The 23,481-nt window shown below is 45.5% G+C and overlaps 2 protein-coding genes across 3 annotated transcripts in view; one reads left to right on the forward strand and one right to left on the reverse strand.

Moving 5' to 3' along the window:
- Positions 1 to 15,528, forward strand: part of EFR3A (EFR3 homolog A) — a 181,337-nt gene extending 165,809 nt beyond the window's left edge. The window contains exons 29-30 of one of the 2 annotated variants that reach the window (XR_014326874.1): positions 14,634 to 14,732; positions 15,378 to 15,528. The gene's annotated coding sequence lies outside the window, so the exon portion shown is untranslated. Of the gene's footprint in view, positions 1 to 14,633; positions 14,869 to 15,377 lie in introns of those variants that run through there. The other variant, XR_014326875.1, reaches the window with a different exon arrangement.
- A 1,795-nt stretch (positions 15,529 to 17,323) lies between these two features.
- KCNQ3 (potassium voltage-gated channel subfamily Q member 3) overlaps positions 17,324 to 23,481 on the reverse strand; it is a gene marked incomplete at both ends in the record, with an annotated part of 289,299 nt that continues 283,141 nt past the window's right edge. The window contains 3 exons of the mRNA XM_082858910.1: positions 17,324 to 18,058; positions 19,674 to 19,758; positions 21,820 to 21,912. Coding sequence (XP_082715036.1) covers positions 17,324 to 18,058; positions 19,674 to 19,758; positions 21,820 to 21,912 — 913 coding nt within the window. The remainder of the gene's footprint in view (positions 18,059 to 19,673; positions 19,759 to 21,819; positions 21,913 to 23,481) is intronic.

The raw sequence follows: 23,481 nt of genomic DNA on the forward strand, positions 1-23,481 counted from the left end.
ATACTCAGGGAGAATCAGTGTCTCTTCCGTGGGTTTTCCCGCTGTTTAGATGGAAAGTACCCTTCAAATACAGCATCCCTGCTGCTTATAAATAAGAAAATAATATTAATACACACGTGCACTTGAGTGTTCACACTCTCTTTCCTTCACTGCAGCACTGTGTGCCAGGCTTTCACCTGGGCATTTGCTGCGCAGAATCAGTATGACAGTTAAAAGCCGCAAAGCTGAGACTAATAGGAAGGATGGTGAAAATTTATCGAGTGCTTTCTGTGTGCCAGACACCACGCAGAACGCTGCCTGACGCACACTGTCACGTCATAACTACACAATCTTGATGTGTAGGTATTCATGTATTACCCATTTAATAGGGGCTGCGCAGACTTGATTTGAAAAGAGTAGAAATTTGCCAGTGGTAGAGAACGGAATAGATCTGGAAGGTGACTTGGGGAAGAGGAGAAATGTCAAGAGAAAGTGCGCTGGGGTGAAAATTGTCTCAGGAATTGAGCATCTTCACGGAAAATTATATTTTAAGAAGTTCTGCTACCCATTAGGCATAGAACCACCTTTGGAATTTTCTTGAAAGATCCTCGTAAACGTTTCAATGTGCTTTTTAATTATCGGTAGATACTTCAGTGGTGTTTCTTCTGGATGTCACCCTGGACAGAGATAGGCCTCACAAGGCTGGGGGGTCCTTCCTTGGAGTCCTCCCATTCTCATAAATCTGTCTGCTCTTGGAAGCTTGTTTTTCCTCATCAGCAAAATGGGGATAAGAGAACCTAGCTCATAAGGTCTTTGTGAGGATTTAAGATAATGAACCTAAAGTACTTAACCCAGTGCCTGGCACATATAGGTGCTCGGTACATAACACCAGTCATCATGGGCAGGCAAAGTCCCCCTTAAGAGCCTGGGCCACCGTGGGACACTAGGGCAGAGGAAGGAGCAGGAGTTAGGTAGGGTCTCACACACTTGATTTGCATCTTGAATGCCCTCTGGCTCTAGATACTTAACCTGCATTCACTCAAAAAATCTTTGTTGAGCTCATGGCATTGGTGTTACAAGCACAGACCCTGGAGCCCAGCTGCCTGGCTTTGCTCCTTGGTTTGGTCACTCCTGCTGTGCAAGTTATTAAACCTCTCTCTGTCTTAGTTTCCTCACCCAAGGCTGTTATATTTATAAAATACAGTGAATGGTATATGGTGCAGAGCAAAGGCTGTGTAAATTCTTAACAAATAAATAAAAGTGTTGGTACTTCGAAAGATGGTGGTACTCCAAGAGTAGGAAAGAGAATTGTACTTCCATCCATATTCCCCATATGGATGGAATTACAGTCTTCAAAGTTATATCTTACAAAGACTGCATCAGAGGTCCAAAAATTTCCTCTGAAACGGAGTCATCATTATTTCACTGCATTTCCCATGGCCATTTTTTTATTCTTTCTTTCTTTTTTAAGTATAGTTGATTTACAGTATTGTGTTAATTTCTGCTGTGTGGCAAAGTGATTCAGTTATACATATTCATTTCCATTCTGGTGTATCACAGGCATTTGAATATAGTTCCCTGTGCTCTGCAGTCGGGCCTTGTTGTTTCCCATGGCTATTTTTGAATAAAGAGCCAGTGACACTGGCATAAAAGCTAGTCATGTAGTGACACAATGACGATAATAACGTACTCAGTGGGGTCAAAATATGCTGCCCCCAAATATACCACTTAGGCATATGGATTATTTTGATCTAAAGCCCGTTGAGAATCAACAGGTGCAGAAAGAAGCCTTCTTGGAGCCTCCGCTCTCCGACTAAGAGCAGGTCTGCCGTAAATTCTCCTTCCTGGCGGGAGGGGGAGTCTTATGGCCATGAAGGGAATGGAAAGTTGGCACCGAGATGGGACTGCACAAAAGAACCTTACTAAAATAACTCTTAGCTTCCACTCATTTCCCCATATATTTACCTTTCCACGATTTAGCACCCCAGAAACTCAAAACCCTTTTTATTTCTTGTCACTTCCCCACAAACTTAACATCCTTCTGTTAAAATGATATAGAAGCTTCAGGGTCTGACTACCTTTTTGAGGTTTTCATTTATTTCTGTGGTGCTTCCATCCCATATGTATATGAAATAAACCTTTTTTCCTGTTAATCGTTTTGTCATTTCAATTTGCAGAGCCCCAGATACTGAACCTAAGAGGGTGGAGGACACAGTTGTTTTTTCCTCTCCAACAGTATAATTTGCCGAATCTCTACTTCTGGCTGTCATCTCTGTTATTTTGCCTTCTCAAGCATCCCATGAGATACTCCAGTTATACGAGAGAGGGCCCCGGGGATCGGTGGGAGAGCCCCTTACTCGTGGTCACGTGGCTCTAAGTGGGAGAACTGGGGTTTGAACCATGGTCTCCCAGACACTAAAGTTTGTGTCCTTTTTTTACCATGTTCTGCTCTGTTCTCCTGCCCTTCAAAATACCAGCCCAGAGTGCCCCAAAGGACCTGAGGTTGGAAACAAACAGAATTGATGATTATTTCAAAGCATTTTGGTGGGTCGAAGGGTAAGAAGTCCGGTCACACTCCCAGGAGAAGCGCTGAGAAGTGTCGTTGGGATCCGTGATCCATGAATCAGCCCAAGAGGCTTGTGAAATGGATTCACAGTCTGTCTGTGTCTGACTGGCAGTAGCCCTGGAGCTGGAAATGTGAGTGGTCAGAACAAAGCTGCTGGAGCCTTAATTAAACATTGTATCACTTCCAGTTAATGGGGATCACCAATCAACAAAGGCTAGTCTAGCCTGCCAAGGAAACCTACCTTTCTCACTGGACTTTGCAGCCAAAAGATGGCCAGTCAGATACAGAATAATGATAATGCCAGTGTCAGGGTCAAAACTCACCCTGAAGTCCATCTTGTTTGGACCAGCCACAGTCAGAGCAGCATGTTCTCAATACATTGTAACGGCGCACTTGAGACAGGAAGACAAGAGTACAGCCATTTTGAAAAAGGACTGGGGGAAGACCTTGGGCCAAACGGGCCTTGGAAGCAAAAGAACAAAGGCTCTGGGGTCCTGAGTCCCAGAGACAAAAACCAGGCTCACAGGAGTACAAGATTAACTTTGTCTCTGGTACACTAAGGAGTATACCTAGTTGCCACAAGACAAGAAGCTCAGGTATCAATTTTAACCTTATCTGTTCCAATGTTTTCTTGCAGAAAATTCTCAAGCACTCCTTTTCCCTCACCAAAGCGCTCCCTGTTCCCGACAGCCACCATGGAGCCACCTGGTGCCGATCAAAGAAGTTTGATGATTTCTGGAAGTTAACCAGTGATGATGAGACAAACCCTCCCTATTGTTATAAAAGCAACTCGCCCCCTCTCAGGGAGCTGCCACTTTCTTCCACCTTCTCCCTTGTGCACAAGCTCTCTCTTTTAATAAAAGAGAGAGCTTTGCTTACCTAAGAGTCTTGTGGAAGTGACATTCAGGTCTATGGTATTGCATCCAAGAATCTGGAGATAACACTTGCACTCAGCATCCTTCCTAGTGAGGACCATCTCCCTCTCTGTGAGGAGGACCCAGAGGCCTAAGGCCGTACACCCGGGCAGTCAGCTCCACTGCCCGGGGGAGACACTGAAAGGGGAGGTTCTGGTTTTTCAAAAACAGTTCATTCAGAAAAAGAAGCAAAGAATCTATTATTTCTTGACTATCTGAGGTGCCAGGAATTTTACATATGATATCTACTGGTCCTGGAAGTAACCCCACTTAGGGGTTATCATCCTTATTTTATAGTTGGAGGAAAGCAAGGCCCAGGCAAGCAACCGGCCCCTGGGAACGCAGCTCAAAGAGCCAGGAGTGGAATCCTGGTCTGTTTGCCGCCAAAATCCATGATTGATTGGTCTCTGAGAAAGTATAGTTTCTGAGCCGTTGCCTTGCTGCCAGCCATTTTTCAGGGCATTCTTTTCTTCTCATTCCAATTCTTTGGATTAAAGATCATGTTTCCTTTATCACAGATGTGAGGACAAGCCATCCTCCCGGCTGAGGACTGCATTAAGATGCTAATCGATAGCTTAAGGGAAAAAATGGAAAGAAACAGACTGTGATCAAGGGGTGAGTGTTAGCTTAAGTGCAGAGTAAGGGATTGGGTGATAGAAACTCCTCTCCTATCATTCGGCAACCAGGAGCCCAGAGTTTGGGAATTAGAGCAGATGCATTTCTTATCTGGCTTCATGCTTTGGGGAGTAGAGGGAACCGAAGGGTTTGCAAATCTCTACGGTATGTGACTTACCTGTCTCCCGAGCAGGATAAAGGACTTCAAAGAATTTAAGCAGCCTGAAAGATTAACAGCTAAGTCAGAGCTGTGGGGTTTATATGAGTTCTTAGTGAGAGATGCAGAGGGTGGACGTGGGGAAAGGCTTGATGGCTTTGCTTTAAGTCCCCCGGAAAAAAAATGGAACAATCATCCTACCAAGAATTCACAGCGGTGAAACCGGATCACCTCCACTGGAGAAAAATGCCTTTGCTGTCCGTGAACAGAATGACAAAGCACTGATTCAACGTGGGATGGGAAACCTCTTCTGACAGTAATTACATGTATTGAAGGAGCAGAACAGGATCACAGGGTGATGATTTCCCCTTCCTGCTGTAAAGGTCTGTGAGCCAAGCATCACCTGTCCTGTGAGGCAGTGCAAGTCTTCTGAAGAACCGGCTAGGGGTTGCTCGTGAATTTTAGCAGGGTGGGCAAGCCTGGCCCCATTGCCTGTTCTTATAAAGCCGAAAATGGTTCTACATTTTTAAACGGTTGTAAAGAAGCAAAAGAAGAAGAGTATTTCATGATGTGTAAAAATGATATAAATTTGAATTTCGTTATCCACGTGTGAAGATCTCTTTGGCTGTAATATGCTCCCTTCAGCTACCCACACCCCAAACTTCACCTCATCCTTTTATTCTCACCTCAGACCTCCCCGTCACCAGGAAGCCTTCTCTGACACCCTCCCATCCCATTAAGGGTAATACTTTTGTATTTGTCTTCTTGTGCTCTATTGGGATGATCTCTTTGCTTGTCTGTCTCCCTCAGTAGGTTGTGTGTATGTGTGTACCTTCAGGGCAGGTACCCTTGTACCTCAAGCATCCTGCCTCCCCAGCACCTACAGTGGTTCAGGCCGGCTGGAACCCATGCAGGAGGTGGGGGACAGTGAGGATATTGTCGGAAAACGAGGCAGGGACCAAACACTGTCTATGGGAATGTTCTAGGAGAGCTGTTTGTGTGCCAGACCTTTTCAGGGTGCTGGGGGCTCAGCTCCAAATAAGCCAGTCGGGATCCCTGCCCTCCTGGCCTGGACATTTCAGTTTAGGGAGATCAGTTACCTCCAAGTTACTTTTCTCATCTAGGAAATGAAGATCGCGATAGTAGCCACCGCAGAAGGCTGTCAGAAGGATAGAATGGTCGTAAGGAAAGGGCTTACGGCACCTGGTTCAAGGTAGACATTTGAGAATCGTTACCCATTGTCTGCCTAGAAAGACTGCATTTCTGAACTTTCGGTCGATTCTTGTGAAATATACCTACTGTGCTAACAGTAACATTTCCGGATGAAGCAGCAGGAACAAAAGCCACAGCCCTGGTTCTGCTTCAGTGACTGGCTAGCTGTGTGGCCTTGGGCAAACTGCTTGACCTCTCTGAGGCTCATTTTCCTTGTACTTAAAAATGCAGGTACAAAAAGACAAATGCTGCAGGCTTCCACTTGTACGAGGTACCTAATAGTCAAAATCATAGAGACAGAAAGTAGAATGGTAGTTGCCAGGGATGGTGGGGGGGGGAGGAGAATGGGGAGTTACTCTTGAATGGGTGGTGCAGAGTTTCAATTTTACAAGAAGGAAAGAGTTATGGAGATGGAAGTTAGGGATAGTTTCACACTGTTATGAATTTATTCAATACCATGGAACTGTATGCTTAAGATGGTCACTATGAGTTGTCCCTACTCAATGCCCCCAATTCCTCTCCTCTCCTCTCTCTCAAGGCCACGCCAATCAGGCATCACGGCAGCACCCCACCCAAACCGCCTTTGTCAAGGTCTCCATGACTCCCATGTGGCTAACTGCTCTGCTCACTCGACCTCTCAGTGGCACTCCGCGCCTGCAATAGGTCACTCGCTCCATGAGATGAGGTCTGCGCTTGGCATCGCCAACGCCATACTCTTCTGATCGTCTTCTATGTCATCAGCTGCTTTTGCTCAGCCTCTTTTGCTGGTTCTGCCTCGTCTCCTTGACCTCTTGAGGTTGCTGGGTGTAGTCTTTAGGCGTCTCCTCTTTTTTCTCTATACTTGTTCACTTGGGGATCGCATCTTGTCTCATGGTTCTAAAGGTTATCTATAACTTGTCAAATCTATAGATAGATAGATAGACAGACAGACAGATAGATAGATAGGTACCTTCAGCCCTAAATAATCTTAATTCCACACTCAGCTCTCTACAGAACATTTCCACTAGATGCCTCATGTGCATCTCAGATTTAACATTTAAAAAGCCAAATTCACATCCTTTTGCAAAAACTTGCCCCTTCCCTAATCTACTCCCGTCTCAATTAATGATGCGTTCATTCTTCCAGGTACTCAAATAAAATACTGCATAATCTTCCTGGATTTTTCTCCTTCTTCCACATCTCACATTCAGTCTATCAGAAAATCCTGTCATTTCTACTCTTTTTTTTTTTAATTGTCTGTGGCTGGATTCTTTTTTTAAATTATTTTTATTGGGATATAGTTGCTTTATAGTGTCATGTTAGTTTCTGCTGTGCAATGAAGTGAATCAGTACCATGTGTAAAGCAGATAGCTAGTGGGAACCTGCTGTATAGCTCAGGGAGCTCAGCTCGGTACTCTGTGGTGACTTACATGGGTGGGAAGGGGCAGCAGAGGGGGGAGATCCAAGAGGGAGGGGATATATGTATACATATAGCTGTCATTTCTACTCTTAAAAGGTATCTAGATTCTAAATATTAAGATTTCTCACCACCTCCATCACCCTGGTCCAAGCCACTCTTGGCTCTCACCTGGATTATTGCTAATACAGTCGTGTCCCTGATTAATCTCCTTGCCTCTGCCTTTGCCTCGTTCAGTGTATTCTCAATACAGCAGCTAGAGAACCCCTTGTTAGCATCCGTCAGATCTTCTCACCTCTCTCCTCAAAGCCCTGCATGACTTCCTGTCTGACTCAGAGTAAAAGCAAATGTCTTTATCATGACCCAGGAGGCTGTTCATGACCTGACCTCTGTTACTTCCTAATTTCATTTCTGCTTCTCTCTGCTAACTCCACCTGCCCTCCACTGGCCTGGGGCTGACCTGCCCGGAGCCAGAAGATAAATTGCTGGCAATGTTTTCATATTTGATATGGAGGCAGGATACAAGGACAATTGGACTCTTCTCAGGGGAGACACCTTACACGTCTTCAGTGTGGGGAAGCCACAGGGTCTCAGGTCACCTGGATGCCCGGCATTGTTCATTGTTGAAAGCTTCATTGTTGGAAGCGGACATTGTTAGGGACAGTAACTGGCTCCCAGGAGGATCTGCGAGGTTATGAATGGGCTTTTGCTCCATTTGTGCAGATGGAAAGGGATTTTCTCAGGGATATAATTTGTAGGCTCTTTTTCTGTCTGTCATGCAGTCATCTGAGACCGGAGGTGGGTATGTTTTATTGGGGGAGGGACATATGTTTGCTGAGTGGATGCTCATCTCACCTGTCAGCCCCAGGTCTTCACAATGACAAATGTGGACCTGATCTTCTAGCAGACCTTCTACCCTGCTTCCTAGTGGTTACAGGCACTGTTTTAATAATGAACAAGTTCATGGGCACCACGGCCAGCTTGTCCAGTGTTGGCCAACTTTGTCCTTTGACTTACAGAGTGATTTGTGGCAGCCTGGCTGGGTTTTTGCTTCCCTGTGTGTATGTAGGGTTTTCAAGTGGGCTTATGTACCAGATGCTCATGTTGCCATGCTGTTTTCCCTCTGCCCAGCTGCGAGCTCACCTGTGGTCACGGTACACAGGTCACAGCAGGCAGACAGCTCCTCTGGCTACGTCTCTCTGCTTCTCTGCCTTAGAGCTGTTGCACCTGGGAGCTTGCTCGGCTGTAGCACAGGAAAACTGACAGAGGAGGGAATTTATATCCCAGGGGCAACTCTCAACCAGGGAAGAACCGAGCTCCGTGGATGAATGCCCCAGATGCCTGTCCCAAGGTGCAATGATTCTCTGGTGTATTTCACATGGGTTCTCAGGGGGCTCCTGGTGGAATTGAGCCCAGTTACCCACAAGGATTAGCTCATTCTTCACTGGCTTTTCTCCCTCCCTGTTCCAGTCTCTCCAATCTTTCTCAGCTGTGTTTTCTGGGATCACTTTCCACATATACTATCTGCTTCCAACATTCTGTCTCTATTCTTGCGGAAACCCAAATTAAGGCAGCCAGGCGTGTGGGTACAGGATAGAGTCAAAAGCTGTCATTCACTGAACATGCGCTGAGTGCCAGATCCTTGGCTAGGATAATAACCCTTCAAGGCACACAGTTTTCTCCCCACTTTACAGATGATAAACCAAGACAGAGAAAGGTTAAGTAACTCTCCCAAGGTTCCCTGCTCCAACTCCCTCTTTCTCATGAGAAAACATCCCTTCCTGCTGTACTGACAACAGAGAGAGGCCATCTGATATAAGCCTTACTAATTTCCTCTCTGTTGACTTACGTTCACTCTGAGTCTTCCCCCCAACATGGTCTAGGAGGGGAAGCTTCTCCAAAGAAAGTGGCATGAGTCTTGGGGGTAGATGGTCCTGGGCCCTACTTGTGACTGTTCATTTATGAATGTCTGTCCTTGGGCAGGTCTTTTATGTTTCTGGGTCTGAATTTTCTCACCTATAAAAATGGAGTAATAATGTCTTAAAACTAACGATTAGATAATGTTTTACTAAAGTCTGTACATCTACAACCTGTATAGTGGCTGTTATTAAGGAGGTGTGCAATCCACATCGTGCACTTTGTAGCTGTGAAAACATTGAATTATGTTTCCTTTCTTGTGTCTTTATTCTCTGCGTCTCAACCACTTCTTACAAACATACCCAAATCCCGTCCTATTCCTCCTGCCCGCAACTAATAATGAACTTCTTTCCTTGTCGCTCTGTGTTGCTAATGAAGCAAAGGACATTTTGCCACACGATCATTGAAATGTCTATTTATTAATAAGTGGTGCGGTATTTATTTGTTTTAAGATAGAACATAAAAAATCAGGTAAGAATTGTTTGCATAATATATATGGAAATCAACTTATTAAAGTTGTTCAAATATTGGACAGAGCCAGAATATAAATTACACATACAGTTTAAAAATTACAGGAAATCATATTATAAACAGCACGAAAGGCCACTTGTGGAAGAGTTGTGTTCCCATGTAAGCCAGAACGTGAAGAGAGCCTACTGTAGCATGGAGGCAAATTCAGGGGGCAAGGCACCAGAATTCTATGCCGTAAAAGGGGGTTAAAGAAAATACAATCCAAAATCAGAAACAACGGATTCATGTCACTGGAAGCCTCAGCTTGCTCTTCAGATTGGTGTTTTCCATCGCTGCTACATCACAAAGAGAAAAAAGAGAAAGAAGAATAGCCGTACCCCATTGGAAGCAATGTGGAAGGCGTCTTCCTCTTTAAAACAGGGAATGATTGACTAATCTGATGAAGTTGGTGCATCTTTCTAAGGGGATTTTCAAGATGGGGCAGGGCCCACCTCACATCTCCAACAGCAAAGCCTCTGACACTCGACAACAAGGTGGCTGCCAGTCTTGGAACTTGGCCTCCCACCTGGACTCTGAACTCTCACAGGAACTTTGGAGGGTGGAGCTGCGCTCCCCTCCCTTGGAAAAGGATTCAGAGGGAAAAGAAGATCAGGTTGGCTTCCACTGGGAACCTTGATCTTTTCATATCGAGAAAGAGAAACACAACTGTCCTGAGCCTTTGGCCTCCCAGAGGATGTTTTTGAAGACTCACCTGTTTCTGCAGGATCTCTAAGCTCTGAAATAAAGGGACAGTCTAGAGACAAAAGACTAGTCAGGAGGGACATTTGAACTTGCTTGGTTAAAACAATGAAAGGAAATCCTTGGGGGCAAAGAACACGGGGCACTTGTGGGATAATCTGTAGCCACAGCAAACTCCCGGAGCTGATGGATTCCAACATGAACCAGATGGACAATTGATGTGGCATTATTCTCTGCCGCCGACAGCTGGATCATGAAACCACGCAAAGGAGCAGACAGAACCCACCGAATAGCAAGGGGAACAGTCAATGCAAGAATCACTCTTCTCTCCAGGGAACCAACAGGACTGTAATCATTTTACTTAAAGGTGATGGGGTGTGGGAGGGCAAGGCTTTGTGGAAGCCCGCAAGGCATGATTTGGGAGCATTTCTATTGACCTGGGAGACTTGGGGTGGGGAGGAAGAATGGGCTTTGGAGGTACATGGGTTTTGGTTAACGGCTTCTCCCTCTCAGCTTCAGCTTTCTATAAGATGGAAACAGTAATACCGCCTCAGTGGGGTTGTGATGAGGATTGCATGAAGTCGAGAGAGAGAGAGAGAGAGAGAGAGAGAGAGAGAGAGAGAGAACTATGACGTCACCTGCTGCCCATAAAGAGAGCTTAGGGTGAATTCTCCTCCCCTTCCCTGAACTCAGTCTTGGGGACAGAGGAAGAGAATAGAACACTGAAGCGAAACGTGCTCTCATTTTGCGTTACTCTCAGGCAACAAATTGTAGAGTCCATCTGACAAGTCTAAGAGGAATTGCAAATATATTCCTAACCCCTGGGCAAGGCTTTTGACCACTTAATTATAAGTCACACTCAGGTTATTCTTACATAGACCCTTATTTTTTGACTTATTTCCCTCTGACACTTATTTTAACCTTAGAACGGTGCTATGTGAAGGCTGACAGAATGACAGTCATTAAAGTCAGTGGGTCACCTATTGCCATCCAAGAACTTGACCACCTTTCTATCTCTTAGGAGCTCCTGACTCAGGAGAACTGAACATCCTGCTACTAGCTTTAACAAGAGGAGCCCTGCCAAATTCTGGAAAATCTATCCCAAGCACAATATAAGTGGAAACCAACTATGGAAATCCTCATTTGAGCCAATGGAGGCCTGGTGACTTCCTAAAATAATTTTCTAGTTACAGGAACATCAGATATCTTCAGTTGAATCCTGTTTGCTTCTTTGTAGCTTTTGGTGAAGACTAGAATACCTGGCTGTGATATGACCAAGACAGACGTTCTCTGGGACAAAGCAGGAGGAGTCAGGCTGTGCCCAGGTGGGACCCAGAGATCCCAGGGCAAAGGGACAACTTCAGTAGACCTGCTGACTTGGGGTCATATACTTCCCCAAAGAAATCACATCCCATTTCCTAAAATCAAGCCCATACATTTTTTTCAAGGAGAAATCCTGGTAACTTGGCCTCTAGGTAAGGATATAACCTGAGGCATCACTCTGGAGCTGAATGAGTCCAAGCGATGGACCAAAGAACTGAACCAGTCTAAGCTTGGGGGAGAGGTCAGGGGAGCGGAGGGGAGGAGTGCTCTTCTTCATTCCTTTTCTCAACCACACACAGCAGCAGTGGTATGTCTGCAGCTTTGGAACACAGCAGGATTTTGGAAGAAAGAGCGATGCCATCTTTCAAGGCATGGGATCATCAATCATATTCCAGAGATGGGAAGATGTCCCGACACATGTGTCTGGTTTTGCAGTTTCTCCAGTGGACCAGGAAGTTCTCTCTCATCTCCTGGGCTCAACAGAAATACTTTATTCTCACTGGGTATTTTAGCTTTTGATCTCCAACATCTGGTCCAGGAGTTAGGAGACCTGAGCTCTAGATTCTGCTACACAGTCACTCATTTAATTGCTGATCGACTAAGTGTGACTCCCTTTGCTCTGAGCCTCTGCTTCCTGATATAAAAAGAGAGGTGGTCTGGGTAATTAAGGTCTCTTCTTGCTCTGAGCATCTATGAATCTATGAAATTATACCTCCCTGTGTCTATGATAATAAAGCACAGTTTCCTGCAGGGATGCCAGAGTTGAGGCTGTTCAAAGCTGGGAACCAATCCCCCTGAGGAGGGTTTCAGCAAACTTAAACTCTTTCTTGAAAGTTCTCCACTCATTGCTAGCATTTGTCTGACAGACATCATGGCACGGTTGAATTTCCTCGTTGAAACCACTCATTTCTTTATATTTAATTATTCCTTCTATTTAGCTTTACCTCCTACACATCATCCTTCGAGACAACGGGGCAGTATCTGGTACAGTGTGTCCCATGGAACTGCCACAGCCCAACCACTGGGACCCAACAGTCTTGCTCTCCTCATTCCGACATTCCTGCTCTTCCTTATTTTGATGGAAAAAGTAAGCATTTCTATTTCTAGAGATGTCCTTATTTAAATAGCAATTGTGAAAGTGCCTGATTTTGTCGTGTAAAAATTGGGATTGTATCTTCACCACTCTTTTTCTGAAAAAGATTTTCTAGTGTAAATTTAGAGTTCATGAGTAATACCAAGACTCAGGCAATGGCGTCCATACATGCCGTAAAAAAAGAACACGAATAACAGTACCCCAGATATGGCAGTCATTGTAGTAGGGGCTTTATCTATATGGATTGTGTCTTTGAAAATCAAAACACGTCAGAAAAGCCAAAGACGTTTGAATATAAGTCAAATTTTCATCCAGGGCATCTCTATATCCTTCCGAGCTCTTTGGTATTTTTCATTACTGGTTTCCTAAAGCACTAAAGCTATGCAGATAGGCTGGTTCCTTACATGTTCTGACCTGGGCATCGTGATACCTGCTACCTGATTTAGGGGACTGTTGGCTCAGTTTTAAATAGTGTAATATCAGTAACACAAGAACTTTGGGTTGATTTGAATACAAAGAAAGGACTTACAGTCTGTTTAAAAGTTCATCCTGAAACAAGCAAGCCTTCAAAGATAAGTGAGGACATGGGCAGACTCCTCAGGATGCCCAGGGTTCAGAAAGCAAAGGTAATCCTTGGGGTTCTAGGTGCCCTGGATATGTATTCAAGGAAAACGAAGAGTACCTATGGGGCATCTTCTGGAGGAAGCCTGGGGTGAAGAGTACCTATGGGGCATCTTCTGGAGGAAGCCTGGGGTGCACGTTCCAAAGTGCTGTTGGCTTCTTAGGACACTGGACACATTTATTCTCTTGCCCCAGGAGAATCTGATGTGCAGGTTTCCAGAAGCAGAGTGACACTTTTCTCTTCAAATAGATGCTGTATATTGGTCTTTACTATAAGCTTCTCTTGGTCAACACAATGAAATGGAAGTAGCTCAGCTCCTTGCCTGGTCTCAATCATGGTAGGGATTTGGAGAGGAAGAAAAAGCTGATTTCTCCAAGAACCTTCTAGATACTCCAGAAACTCCTTCTTCCACAGCTTGTCTGGAGCTATAATGTCTAAAGCATTGAACGCAAACTCAAAGTCCCCCTACAATCCAGTCAGCCTTCCCTGAGCTGATGGGGTCATTACGATTTTGATGCAGAAGTTTTGCTTTCACTTTCTTCCATGTTCAGTCTCTCACTGATTCCAGCCTAGGAAGCATTCCTGTCTGTATAGTTGTCTGCAGAGATGAAATCAGGTTCTTTCCACTTCTGGTAGACATAATTTAAAGGGACCTTTAATAATCCAAGGCCACCAGATTCCTAGCTTTTTGACAGCAGTCTGTATTTTTCTTATCTCTGAATTTCTGGTGCAGTGTGCAGTGCCTAGAAGACAGTGGTGCTTAATAAATCTTGTAAATGAATAACCAAAGGAACATTTTTATCGCGCTCATTAGAGTGGTGTGGAATTATGACGATGATCTTGGCCAGTTTTGAGTAGCTCCTGTTACGTTAACATTTTCTATAAGTAATTATTCTTTCAACTTACAGTGTCTAGGAACTGTCCTGCACAAAATAGGCATTAAATGCATACTATTGATTAATGAGCTCATTTGATGTACAGTGTATACCTTGGGGTTTTCCGGCTATGTTTTCATGACAACTAGAGCTTTATAATATCAACGCCATGTCTCGTAAGTCTAATCTCTCAGTTTCCAGAACAAACACAGTTAGTGAATAGAACTTTCTCAATTTGATTTTCTTTTCCTCTCACAATAAAAAAAACAAAAAAACTTTCAGTATTTGCTTGTGTGCTAGTTAGTCTCTGATAGTCAAAACTCAAAATTGATCTCAAGTATTTTCTTCTCAGCCCAATAGGATTCCCTTGAGAAAATCATCCTTCATTTGCCGTTATTTCATGGAGTTCTGCTGAAACTATTGCAATTTCCTGGGCAAGCTTCAGAACCACTGGTTTATCTGAAGTAGAATGATCTTGGGCTGTGTTATTTACCAATTCTGTTGGATTATTTCATCATGCTGGTTTTTTGTTTGACAAAAAGAGGTTTGTGGAAGCACACACTGTTTCTCCTAATAACTTATGTTTAATCCCAGACTCTGAATTTCTACTTCATCAATGCCTGCCATGTTGATGATGTCGTCTGTGGGCAGGCAACCTGAGTAGGTTTGGTTTGCATTTCTGGAATGTGTTTTTTTTTTTAAAGGAATATCAAAGAATATTCTAGATGATTTTTCTTTCTTTTTTGTTTTCTTAGATGGGAAAGAACAGCTCTTAAGATTCTTATCATTTATTCATTCATGAAGATGTAATTTGCCTTGGTCTACACTGATAAAGACAACATACTGCATTGGAGGTATGTAATCGACACAAACCCAATCCCTGCCCATCAGTTACTAAAAGAACCTAAGGTAATCCTCTAACTTTGGAGCCATGGTAACTATTTTTAACCTGAGGATGAGAAAGTCTCACTCTTCCAGCTGGGAACTCCGTTGAGTTCTTGGAAAATGCCTCTATTTGTAAGATACTGAGGCCAGTAGGTTCTGCAAGAATATTAATAAGTTAGAAAAATAATTGGTATGTTAGATGGCTCAATCATTTTTGACAAAAGATTCCAGGAAGGTCAGAATCAAGAACCGAACTCTAAGGAAGGGGCATAAGGTTTCTTAGGTCATCAACTCCAGTGGCACTTGCAGCCATACTGAAGGGGGTCAGGAGGCTCACATGCCCTTTGCCCTTCAGACAGCCAGAAAGTCAAACGGCAAACCATGGGGGAGGGGGTTTCACGTCTGATGTATGTGCGCACTCTTGTGTATTTCCTACCTCGGACTTCAAAGCCAACAACACCCATCCATTCGTGGGACTCTCCAAGTAAAACTTCTTATTTACCCTCACAAAGCCAAGGACTTCGGGCTTTGGTTGTTAAGTCCCTAAAGTCAGGGGCTGACCCTTCATTATTACTGTACTCTGAGCCTTACACATGGTACCTGTTGACACATAGGTTGAAAGAAACCAATCTCTGAGGAAGGAGCTCCTCTCTCCAATATAGTGCGAGATCCCTGCATTAGGTAACGACGAAACCATCCACCATCACGTCTGCCACAGCCATCATGGCTCTTGACAAGACTGCGAGGGAGAGCGTCGGTGGGACGGAGACACTCGCTTAGGCCATTTCAAACATCCTGTCATCAAGGTAACCATCCACAATGTGTGCTTAGACGTATGAAAAGAGTGAGACAGTAACACTGCGGTGTAGTCATTTAGCTAATTACCTCAAGCGTAACGGAAACCTTTTCCATCAGTGTGTTTCAGAGAATAGCAACATCTCCTAGCAGGATGGCTTCTGCTTCATATTAATGCTTATATAGTAGGATAGTGAGCTCAGCTAGTCTTATGGCTATGTGTGGTTTAAAAAATCTAGAGGAGGGGGCTTCCCTGGTGGCGCAGTGGTTGAGAGTCCGCCTGCCGATGCAGGGGACGCAGGTTCGTGCCCCGGTCCGGGAAGATCCCACGTGCCGCGGAGTGGCTGGGACCGTGAGCCATGGCCGCTGAGCCGGCGCGTCTGGAGCCTGTGCTCCATAACGGGAGAGGCCACAGAGGTGAGAGGCCCGCGTACCGCAAAAAAAAAAAAAAAAAAAAAAAAAAAATCTAGAGGAGGAAAAATGGATGGTTGTGGAAATTTTGTCTAGTTGCATATTAATGAATGTTGTAGCTCACTTGTATTACTACTTTTTTCTGAAGCCAAAATGCAGAGCATCCGACAAACATGTTTTGCAATAAAAGCAGACATCCTCCTCCCGCTGGGTAAACAGTGTCACGAGTGCTTTCCACACAACAGAGTACAGGCATCTCGGTCCTGTTGTGTGAACTGCAGTGGCGTGGCAGGAGGGACCAGGGCCTGGAGTGAGTCAGCTGACCGGGCTTTGAGTCTCAGGTCTCTGAGGAACAATGGAGTGGCCCTGGACATGTGTCTTTACCTGGGCCTAAGCTTTCTCATTTTTACAAGGAAGGATGTGGACTGGATAATTCTGTGCGCCCTCTTGACTCTAGCTCCTATTTGAGATGGATATTTTATACAAGTATCTCGGGGAAGAATGTGAATTGGAACCTCATTTTGAAGGCACTGAGCCCCTGCCCCGAGGGGCACCCCACTGCTGATAAATTCTGTTATCTTTGGCTACGTAATTTGGGAACTATCGTAATGTGCATGTGTGTGTGTTTTCTCCCTGCCTAGTCACAACTCATCCAACACGTTACACCTGCCACCACCCTTCATAGATGAGGAAACCGGGGCGTGATAGTTGACAATGACAGACTTAGTGAGGTCCCTTTGAGAGCTTTTGGAAGGTTTTCCCAGGCTTTCCTTCATAAAATAATGTTTTAAATTCTTGGTTTTGAAGATGTGATGACTATCTCGTTCCTGCCCCCACGTTTTTAGCTCAGGAGGCGACGTCACTGGTACGCAATGTATTTTTGTTGAGAGAATTATTTGCTTGCTTTAGAAAACGGTTAATTGTTGGACTGTTTTACACAAAGGGGCAGTGACGCTAGAAACAACGTAAACGACTTTCTCTGCTCACCCAACCAAAACCCAAACCAGACGACCACACAGACACATCGCACGGCTCCTCAGTCATTTCTCCCTGTACTGGTCCAGTCATGATTCAAAGTAAGAAGAGCGGATAAATGTGTATCCTAAAGAGGTTAGCGGTACCATTTATATAGTGTAAAGTCATGCAAACCATGCTTGAAAGGAAGCGGCTTCACTGTGGTCACCTGGAGGAGAAAAAGGCCACGAGAAGCCCCAGCCCAGGTGGGGCTACCACACACATGCACGCGTTTGACGCAGCCACTGGGGATCTCACAGGTACATGGCGGGTGTGAGAGCAAGTGAGCTATACACAAAGTCTGTCTACATTACAAGGAGGAGCCAGCCCACGACCCCTTTTAAGTGGGCTTGTTGGAAGGGGTCCATATCGAATCGGAAATACCATCCCCCGTGGATGACAAAGGCATGGAGCCACTGGGCGTGAAGGGGTCTGTGTCCGTGTCTGTCTCACCCTCGGCGAGGTACCGTTTCTCCCTCATCCAGCTTGACCCCCCGCTTGGGCCAAACACAAAATCGTCTCTGTCTTGGGAGATGCTGAAGCCACTTGGAGAGCGTTCCAGCTCCTCGTGGTTGACGGACATCAGGGACAGGGGTGTGTCACTGTCCCGGGTGATGCTGCGTCTCTGCTGGGGGGAGACCCGGTCCGAGCAGGGACTGTGCAGTTCAGCCTGGGAGTGGTAGCTCCCTCGGGAGTCGAGAAGAGTCAAGATAGGCAGGACGGTGGGCCTTTCCACATAGGTGGTCGCCGAGGAGGAAAGGGTGGCGTGAACCTTTCCAGAGCTGGGTGCCCCTCGGGACAGGTTCACGGGGTCGTGGGCGAAAACCCCGTAGGGGCCGGCCCTGTCAATGGGCACCTGGTGGACGCTGTAGGGAGCGCTGGGGGCGCCGGTCTCAGAGTCGTTACACATGATGGTTTTCAAATCCGCTTCCCTGTGGTCCTCTCTCTTCTCCGCCTCAGCTGGCGAAGAGGTCCCCTTGGTCGGGCAGAAGTCGGTGACGTGCACCTGCAGCCGCTCCATGTGCTGCATATGCATGTCCACCAGGAAGTCCAGCTTCTTCCCCATGTCGTGAACCTGGAAAACACAAGGAGCCGTGAATCGCTGCTTTCTCCGGACCTGCGGGTAGTTTTACTGGTCGGGAGGAAGAACTATAGCATTTACTTTTCAGAAAGGAAGAGGGTTCTCGCAAGTCGTAATCATCATAACAGCTAATTATTTTGTGCCTCTTGATTTTGAGCCTGGCGCATGGATTCGTGCTAATCTAAAAAAAAAAAAACACAGGGCAAGGACTTTCCAGAAAGCCGGAAGCAGAGAGATGGGTGGAGGACAAGTTTTACCCGAGGAGGAGGTGGCCTTGCTGCTGCGTTTGGGTCTAGGAGCGGGAGATCTTGATTTGCAAACATCCCCTTACAGAAGCATCTAGACTGTTTGTGTACATTTCCCCTACCTGGTGATGTAAGCCCCAAAGATACAAGGGCAGTGGTTAGCAAGAATTGAGCTGCTCAGAACTGGAGACCCTGCCTAGGGGTCTTGGAGGCCAGGGGAAGATACACTGAGATAAGCTGCATCTATCTGTTCCTACCCACAAAATTGAGAACGTATCAAAATCTTTGCACAGACACAAGTGTGCATTCATGTGTGCATGGCATGTTCTTTCCCTGACAGTTCATAACTCACCAGGAAGCACTGCAGGCAGGTCTACCATCCTCTCTTACAGATGAAGACACAAAGCGTAGAACTACGTCATGGCTGAGTTGGTACCCAAGCCTTAACAATAACTAATACTTCTCTAGCAGTTAGTATGCACTTTAAAGATATTAACTTATTTAATTTTCGTAACAGCCCTATGAGGTGGATACTATTATTCTCTCTATTTTCCAGGTGAGGAAATAGAGGCACAGAGAGATGAAGTAACTCATCAAACATCACAGAGCAGGTAAGTGGAAGAGCTGAGATGAGAAATTAAAAATTTAAAATGGAAAAGGATGTTCTTGATATACCAAAAAAGAATCATCATTCAAATTTTCTCTTGCTGCTTCTGCACAGATCCAATTTTAGGTTCTGAATAAAATAAAAGGATTGATAGGAATCCTAAGGGAAACTGACAGTGCCATTTATCTAGTGTAAAGTTGGGCAAACGATCCTGAAATATAAGCTGCCTTACTGCAGAGAGGAGAGGTGGGCTACCTAGGGTGCTGTCACTGAATAGGTTTCTTTCTGCCCTGAATGAACCCCACCCACAGCCTGCCCTCCTCCAGGCCCCTTCACACCGGCCACACAATGACCCAAACTTTCAGGGAAGGAGGAGAATTACGAATAAATGTGGAGAAGGTCACCAACATTCCTTAAACACCATGAAGTTCATGGTAACAGTAGTCACCATCTGTTGAGTGTTTACTGTGTGCCAGCTACTACTGTAGGTAACTTACAGGTGTCAGTTGATTTAGTCCTCATGGCAACCTCATGAGGTATTAAAATCCCCGTTCTACATACGAGGAAACTAAGACTCAGAACAATTTATTCACTTGCACGTGACCACCCAACCAGTAAAGTGCTGAATCGGCGATTTCATTTCCAGATCCTTTTATGAATGGTAGATTCTCAAGTATGTTATCTCCCTATGAAAAAAATGACATTTGAAAGTAAATTTCACATACTTGTTTTTTGGTGAGAGAAAGGAAGGACCTACCTGCCTCTCGACTTTCACAAACTTTCCCATCATGCTCTGGTCTTCAGCTTCGGATGTGGACGGTCTGGCCACGTACGGTTCATTCCTAGGAAAGAGCCCATATTGCTGTAAGATCGTGATGGCTACTTTTGCCTTGCAAGGTCCTTTCAGCTAGGTGGGCTGTGGCCCCTGGAACTATCCTTCTCGTGTTCAGGCTGACGTGGTCTGGAAGAGGCCACGCAACTCTGGAGGCAAATGGGCATCAGGAAAGGCCAGCATTTTCCTGTCTTCAACAGGGACATCTCATGCTTACCGTGTTTACTGCAGGAAAGTGTGAAGTTTAACCAGTGGACCGCCAGGGAAGTCCTGAAGCTGAATATTAAGGTGCTCTTAGGAAGCTCTGTGTCAAGGTTAGTAACTGTGCCCAGAGTGTTTGATTCCTTTAAATTATGTTCCTTGGCCTTTCCGTCTCAGACGACTGGTTGAGGATGGAGTGGGGGAGGGGTTGTCTCATCTCTGAAATTCTACACAGTGGGGACCAATATTCCAATATTTCATCTGTTTCATTTAGTTAAGACTGGGAAACAGATGTGAAATCTGGAAAATGATGCAAAAGATGCTATTCGTAGGTAACAGGATGGAGACGTGTGCTGCATTTGCTCCTTGGCCAGGCACAGTTCATATCTGCCTAAATTCCAGTTAGTTTCAATATTGCTCTACGTAGAAGAGACCTTTCAGGGCACCTAGCTATTGCTTGAAACCATTCATGGCTGGCACCTTCTAGGCAGTTGGTTTTTCTCTCTAGGCTACTGACTCCTGCTAAGACCCTGGCCTGTCTTGGGCTGAGCAATCTTGAATTAAAGCAGATGTCAAACACTGGGCCTGTGTGCTGAATCCAAGCCCACCAGTGTTCTCCTTGGCTTGCACAGGGTTCTAAACATTTAAGCCATCTCAGAAATGGGGAATTGTACATGAAATCTGGATATGCAGCTTTTCTTGAGAAATCAGACTCTCTGGAAACAGAGGATCTTCATTGGTAAAATTAGCAACAGCAGAACAAAGTAACAATTACCTCCTTGGGATGGGGCACGTTCACCCCTTGCTATTCTATCCCCAGGACTGAGGCCAAAGATTAGATGCTGTATGTTATCCTCCTTACGTTCTCCCTTCTTTGATAATAAGGAGCCTTACTATGATAAGGTGCATAACATTTCTTATGCCTGCCTCCCTTCACTCATGTTACCTGCCTTGAAGACACTGGGGAATAAAGAAGTGTACACTTCTTTTACAGTGGACTTTCTAAAGCAGGCATCCCCAACGCCCGGGCCACGGACCGCTACTGTTAGGAACCGGGCCGCACGGCAGGAGGTGAGCGGTGGGCAAGCAAGCTACGCTTCACCTGTATTTACAGCCGCTCCCCGTCGCTCGCATTACCGCCTGAGCTCCGTCTCCTGGCAGTCTTACAGTGAGTTGTATAATTATTTCATTATATATTACAATGTAATAATAATAGAAGTAAAGTGCACAAAAAATGTAATGTGTTTGAATCGTCCCAAAACCATCCCCCCCCAACCCCCAGGCCGTGGAAAAGCTGTCTTCCATGAAACCGGTCCCTGGTGCCAAAAAGGTTGGGGACCGCTGTTCTAAAGGACGGCTCCTTGTTCATGAGGACCTAACAAAGGACAATTCTCAAACATTTTTTGAGGGACAGCGGAGCTGCTCTGTTGAAGGACACAGCTCTGCCTGTTACAATGTTGTCAGGGACCTGACATCTGATTTCCTTCTTGGGCTCTGTGGGTGATGATGCAGGAAAAGCCAAGATAGCTGACCAGGAGTGCCTTGGGCTCTGCCAACATGACGTATTCTTTCGGTTCCAATAAAGCTCATAAGTCTCCTCTTATTTTATAACTAGGAAACCATTAGTTTCATTTTCAATAGCCATAAAAAGCAGTGTCACCTACAGGGTCTGGGTGGAGGGGCTGCAAGTCTTTTGTACAGAAACCTCTCAGATGGCCACAGGCCGGAATAGGCTTCAGACTCTTTCTCTTCATCTGGTTTAGGGGAATGGCAACCTCACCCCACCGTGAAGGAGCCCAGCTGAGGTTTGGGGAATGCTCTGTGGGCTTTGGTACCACACATCCTGTCAGCCCATGACCATAGGCCCTACCTGGGAGATTGCTGGGATGGGTAGGTGAATGCTTTCTGAGACTTCTTATGTTTTGGAGTAGACGGAGGTCCAGGGGTGAAAATCATATCTATTCTGAAAGAGAGCACACAAAGAGAGGGGATTAAATTAAAAACAGCTTTACATGAAAAGAGAAGAAAGCAATTCATTCTCTTCCTTCTGTAGTCAGCTGTGGGTTTGGAATATAAAGGAGAAGAGAAACAAGAGAGAGGAAGGGGGAAAGGGAAAGGAAGAGGTGATGAGAGAGAGAGAGAGAGAGGGCGAGACAGAGACAGAGGGACAGAAAGAGAATAAGAATTTATAATCTCAATGTATCATTATCTTTTTTCGGTCCAGGGGTACCGGGAGCATCTCTCTATCCCAGGGGAGAGAGGCAGCCAAACCACTGAGACAGGGTGACAGTTGTGTCTTGTTATTTCTTACAGGAAATGTCATGTGTGCTACAGCCTATCTGGTCTTCCAGCTCTTTTATTCCACCCAAAACACCTGGTTAGGGAGTTTTTCCTCCTAAACCCTAGCCTCTGTTTTCAGCTGTGCTCTCTTTTCTCTGCTGCTTTGCAGGCTTCTCCGACCATTAGAGGGATGATCCAACACTGGCTCCCACACCCACTGGCTCCCACACCTTGCTTCCATTTCTGCTCAAGCCACTAGCTCCCTATCTGCGCCACCCTGAGCACAACAGGAGACAAACGCCCCCCCACCCCCTCCCCTCATCAAGTTGCAGGGCTAGGGCAGGGGCAGGGTGTGGGAGCAGCCTTGAAGGCGTATGACAGGCCTAGGACCGCTAAGACCATGCACCCGGAAGAAGCCATGCCTCACTCTGTCTCTCTGCAAACCCAACCGCTCCTCCAGTGACCCCACCATGTACTAAATCACCCTTCCTTTCTCTCTGGCCTCCTGCAGTATCAGCATGGCTGGGGCTATGTGATTAGCCCACTTAGGCAGTCAACCTCCCGCTAAGACTCAGAAACTCCTGTGCCTGATAAATACCACACATGATGACTGTGCAAAGGTCCACTCAGTGCACATTAAGAGGGGCTGATATTTCTGGAGGCTGGTATGTCCTAGACATCATGTTCCCTCCTTCCACCTCTCAGAGAGACATACTGCATAAATAACAGCACGTTAGGCTCAGAACCTGTTCACGCCTCCTTTTGCTCGGCGGCATTGAGCACCGATTGTGTGCCCGCCACTGTGCTGGGCCGTCACAGTTGGTATTCCATTTATGGATAAAGGAGGGTCACAAATAAGCATTCTTCCAACCCAGCAGCATCGTTAATGGTCAGCTCATTCAACATGATGGTCCTATTAACTCTGCAGGACAACCCAATGGTGAAATATTTCAGATGAGAAAACTGAGGTCCAGAGAGGACCTGACTCATGTCAATCTGAAATCTCACACAGGTCTGGAATGAGCCTCAGGGCTTTGGCTTCCTGATGTCAGTTCTATGACTTGACATCAAAGTGTCCTTTAGTTGTTTTAAATGCTTTTCTTTTTAAAAGGATATTTTTACAATTCATTGAAGATTTGATAAATTTAAAAAGTAGAAATAAAACCACACATGGACTCATCACATCAGTAGAGCTATGGCAACCCCTTGGGGGAAGTCTTATTTCTTTTCTTTAGGCTCCTGTAAGGGAGAG

Source organism: Leucopleurus acutus (assembly GCF_964270905.1).
Source record: "Leucopleurus acutus genome assembly, chromosome: 17".
Classification (NCBI taxonomy): Eukaryota; Metazoa; Chordata; class Mammalia; order Artiodactyla; family Delphinidae; genus Leucopleurus; species Leucopleurus acutus.